This window comes from Macrobrachium nipponense, chromosome 47, assembly GCF_015104395.2.
Source record: "Macrobrachium nipponense isolate FS-2020 chromosome 47, ASM1510439v2, whole genome shotgun sequence".
NCBI classification, from domain to species: domain Eukaryota; kingdom Metazoa; phylum Arthropoda; class Malacostraca; order Decapoda; family Palaemonidae; genus Macrobrachium; species Macrobrachium nipponense.
The window spans coordinates 10392660-10397716 of NC_087222.1; the positions used below are offsets into that span (position 1 = coordinate 10392660).

Genomic DNA, 5057 nt, shown 5'->3' on the forward strand with positions numbered 1-5057 from the left:
AATTGCAAAATTCTTATTTTTTCCACCATTTTTTCAAGATGGTGCAAAATTAATATTTTTTTAAGTACCCTATTATGAAGACGATAAAGCTCATTGCAGCTTTCCCTGATTTTTTCACTTATTCAACCCCCTCTTGACTGGCCTACTTAGATAACACTTGTTTAAGTCAGAAATTTAAGATCCCTTTATGGGTCAGTCCTTTATGTGGTTGATAGCAAGCATTTTTTTTTTTTTTTTTTGGCGAGGAAGATAGTCTTGTACATGATCACACTTGCATCTGGAAGGGTCACTGATTTCTGTGTCCTTTTCAGGCATCCAATCCCCTGGAGTGCGACATTTGCCGTAATACGTACAATGACGACCACTGCCCGAGGATCCTCCCCTGCTCCCATGAATTTTGCATCCGATGCATTGAGGGCCTCATCTTGACTGAAAAGAGAGAATGCCCTCTATGCAGAACGGAATTCAGCAACAGCTCAGCTGAAGACCTTATGATTAGCAGAGGCCTCCTTGATGCTGCAAAACAACTTTCATCCATGCCAAGAGGATCAAGTCCTTCGACCAGCGCTCCTAAGAAATCTATTCTGGATTTTACTAAGGATTTTCAGGAGAATCTCATCGGAAAAGGCATCACTGTATGCCGAGAAACAGAGGCTGAAGTTAAGGCCCGCACTGAAAGCAACTATAGGTTGAAAAATGAACTTGAGGGATTCACTCAGTTGCTGGCAGAGATAAAGTTTCCTAGTCAAGATACTTTGAGCAATATTGATGAAGACAATAAGGAGCTGATGAACAAACTGGATATTATGCAACGGGAGCAGGTGAACGTGAAAGAGTCAGAAAGGAAACTGGAAACAGCAACAGACTCTGCTTCAGCAGGAGCTACCATAGGTGAAGCAGGACAGCTTCTCCTTAGTGTTGAGAAGACTGCCAGCGAAATTACGCAACTTCTTCAGGAGAATGATAGACGAAGAGACGACTTGAGGCAGGTGAGTTCTCTCCCTCTCTTCCCAGGTTCCTTCTTACTTAACCCTCTACTCATGAAAGAGATAATTTCTTTTGTATTTCCCATGTGGCTTCAGATATCTTCAGAATATTCCCATATTTTCAGTGAAGTCTGCCCTTATAAGTGAATTTGTGATAACACTTGTTTTTCAATTTAAAAAGCTTTTCAGTTGAGGGGATCCTTCTAGCCTCATTGATATTTATGATTTCAGCCATTTTGAGAGTCCCATTAATCAGAGTAACACATAGCTGTAATCTTTTTGTCCTAATTGCAAGAAATTATTCATAAACTGTCATCATTGATTTATCTTCCAGGACACTCTAAGGATCAAAGGGACCTATGCAGACGCCATGAAGGCTCTGGGAAGAATAATTGAGGAATTAGAAGGAGAAGACTCTGTTGTGAACATTACGGTAAGTTCAAGAAGTCCTTTTCTTCCACAGAAAATATAAAAGCTGAGAAAATTGTCTTGAGAAACATCTACTCAACAAACTCAAGATAATTGCAACTTAATGAAATGATAAAGTCTAACTTGTTCCAAACAACTCATTACTTTACAAAAGCTTGTCCTAAGAGTTAGGTTCCAGATACTCCACCTAAGAAAATGAAGAAGAGGAAGAGTTCCCCTTTCCACTTGTCAGAGGATGCATCTGAGTGTCTGGGTGCCCCTGGTGGGGAGACTGGCCATTCTGTGTGTGTGTGTGATGTTCCCAACACTTCTGCAATCTCCTTCAAAGATCTTGTGTTTTCTTTGCTCATTCCCACCTTTAAAATTCACTATTCCATTCCTTGAAGTTATTGTTCTGCTTACCATTCCACTTTGTGAAGTTCAGGAGTGATTCATCAGGACAAGTGAGGAGGTTCAGCCCTTTGAGTGAGTGAACTTCGACCCCTCCCAAGTTTTGTGACCAATTCAGAGAACTGGCAGAGACTGGCTTCTCTTGTGCCCCAAGATCCATAGTCAGGACACAGATAGCTTCCCTTCATCCCATTATTTGTTGCAGAAGCACAGAGAAGGGCAGTTTTCACCCCTAGGGTTCTCAGTGGCACTGATGCATGATCAGATTGGGGAAAGGGAGACTCATCTTCCTCTGTGGCGTGTCTGGAGGTCATACTGATACATGAAATAGGTTACTATACGTTAATAGGTTTGTATTTGAAAACATGACTTTGATATACAAAAAATGCGTATATTTATTACAAATAATAACAAAAACTTAACAAAATGCACACCCTTACTGTTAATTAACTTAAAATCAAAGTGAAATATCATTTCACTTAAACGAAATAACTTCTGACCTGAGGTGATTGTAAGATTTTCAATCAAGGGACCTTTCCTCAGGTAACTGACCTCCGAAGTCCTCACAGTCGCTTGAGAGGGGATGCCCAAAGAGAGATCTTTGCTGTGATGACCTTTGAAGGGACTCTGAGAGTGGCCCCAGTCAAGATTGAGCCTAACAATGAAGTATCTGTGCCTCATCTTGATGAAGGAGTTCTCCCACCAAGATGCTTTGTCATAGAGGTAAGCTTATTCCTATGAGGATATGAGTAGGATTCCTTTCTGTCTCACAGATTTTTAGAATTCATTGTCCGTGTTCATTATTATTTAAGGAATTTCTATATTTGAAATGAACATATAGAGCAGTTTTTGATATGGAATGTGAGTAGTCCAGCATAGACTGACCCAGGAGGCCACATTTAATGGAGAAAAGAGAAGATTCTCCTGCAACTAGGGGTTTTGGATGTGCAGGGAGGAGGATCTGGTGCAAAGGGAAAGGAAAAATAACAACAGCTGAAGTGTTTCAGGAGAGAAAGACAGTAGAATGCTTTAAAGGCACTAAGTGAGAGAGACACCTACAAAGGTGAAAGGGCAGTGCATGCAAACATGGAAAGGACAGCAGCAGCAAATATTGGTGCAACGTTATAGATGAGAAAATCATTTTTGAACAGATTGAGTGGAATAACTCGTGTTGACAGATGATGCAATAGTACTGATGATGAGGGAGAGCGAAGAAGAAAAAGAAGAAGAAGAAGAAGCAGAAGAAGAAAAAGATAAACTGCAGGAAGGAGGGAACTGGTGAGGAGAGAACCTGAGAGAATTCGAAAGCTGAGAGTAGATGGATGGAAATTGCTGGGAGAATGGATGTAAACTGTTTAGGCCATTTTGGAGTGGGTATGTTGGATGTTGGCAGGATAAGGGAATAGGTGAGTCACAGAATAAGTAAAGAAGCAAAGAAGAAAGGAAGGAACGAAAGAAGGAACGCAGTAGGATGTGTGTGCAGAAGATAGGAAGGAAGCCTCTACTCTCTATGGAAGCCAAGGTGGGAGTGTTTGAAGACATTGGAGCCAAGTCTCCTTTATTGAAGTTAAGCATTATTGCTGAATATGAAAAAGAGAGAAAAATGGAAGCTATAGAGCTGAAATGTCTGTCCAGTATGGATGGATCATTGTGTTTTGAGATGGTTCTTTTTCAGTCATGTGGACTGAATGCAAGAGAATGAATGACAGGTTTTGTAAAGAAGAAGAAGAAGAAGAATATGGAAGAATGATCTTAAGACAGACAGAGTTAGGTGCTGCAGTGTTTGCTATGGTTCAGTTGCACTACTGATGAGACATCAGGGTAGGAGGAGAGCTAGTGATAATAATATTGTGGATGTTTCCTGCACAGGGGTTTCATCATCAATAGACCTTTTTTTATTTATTTTATTTCTTTGTTTTCTTCTTATATTTTAAATAACTATATTTAAAATAATCACAATAAAATTTATTATTATTATTATTATCATTATTATTATTCTTATTATTATTATTATTATTATTATGATTATTATTATTATTATTATTATCATATATTATTATTAATTATTATTATTATTATTAATCTAATAACATCCTCCTCCTCCTCTTTTCCCCTGACAGCTGGAGTCGTTGATGCCAGGGGGGTCCCCTTCCCCTCCTCCATCTACTCCCCCTCCAATGGGGTTCTTGGATCTGGCATATGGATCCACCCCCCTGGGGAGGGTCGTCATCAGGATCACTACTAAGGGCTTGAAGGGTCGAAACTTCCTGTACATGTGTGCGGGGGGGATGGGGGGACCCTCTTATGCCCACTCTCGGGTATCTTATGTAGGGAAAAAGGATGAGGCAGGGGAATGGATACTACTAGGTAACTATGTGTCCTTTGGAGGAAGAGGCACATCCACTCGAGCAGTGTTGTCATCGAGGGAGGAGGATTGGGAGAGTGCAAAGGAGAGTGATGAGACCTATGAAGTGACGAGAGAGAAGGCGGGAGAGGTGAGGGGAGACATCTCATATGAAAGAGCTTCGGAGTTCTGCATTGTCACCAGAGATGATAATGATAGGAAATATAGAACCAGAAATTGCTTCGGGGTGGTGGAGGAAGGACTCAACGTCCTGACAACCACCATCTCGAAGTATTATCAAGACATTGGAAATGTCCATATTTCTCAGTGTGGCCTCATTCTGTAATTGTTTTTCCCTCCAGATGAAGAAGCCTTTTTTCAGTTTGAGTTTAACTCTCATATATTAATAACAATAATAATCATCATTTTCAAATAAAGATGTTCTTCTGAGTGCTATTAGAACTGTTTCATTTATCACATTATTATTATTATTAGTTATGTTGGTTACGAATTGTTTATTTCGTTGGAGTGTTATTTTCCATTTCACTTTAAAAATTTGTTAGAGAAAATGAACTTTCATGTAAACTGAGAGAGAAAAAGTTGGTTGTGTTCAGGAGGAGTCTGGTGAAGGCACCGCAAAACAGATGCTGAAACTAACCTTCAATCGTTTTTATAAGTGAAGCAGAATTAAATTCTTATTTACTGTCTTTATCTGCCAGAGATAAAGACAGAAAGAGACACACTAGTATCTCACAGACTTTGACCAAATCTGCGCTTTTGCTGAAATGCTCAAGAAGAACAATAGTATGAGAGGAGTCTCCATTGCCTCCTCCTCCTCCTCCTCCTCCACTGAGAGGAGGAGGTTTGAGGAGACCATCAAAGCTCTCACATAGCTCTGGATTTTGTAT

At 40.0% G+C, this 5057-nt stretch overlaps 1 protein-coding gene across 1 annotated transcript; it reads left to right on the forward strand.

Moving 5' to 3' along the window:
- The first annotated feature begins 274 nt into the window (after window positions 1–274).
- Window positions 275–4680, forward strand: LOC135204701 (uncharacterized). The gene is made up of 4 exons (XM_064234856.1): window positions 275–989; window positions 1321–1419; window positions 2349–2528; window positions 3926–4680. The coding sequence occupies exons 1-4, from the start codon at window positions 492–494 to the stop codon at window positions 4493–4495; spliced, it is 1347 nt and encodes a 448-aa protein (XP_064090926.1). The 5' UTR covers window positions 275–491; the 3' UTR covers window positions 4496–4680.
- Window positions 4681–5057: the final 377 nt, after the last annotated feature.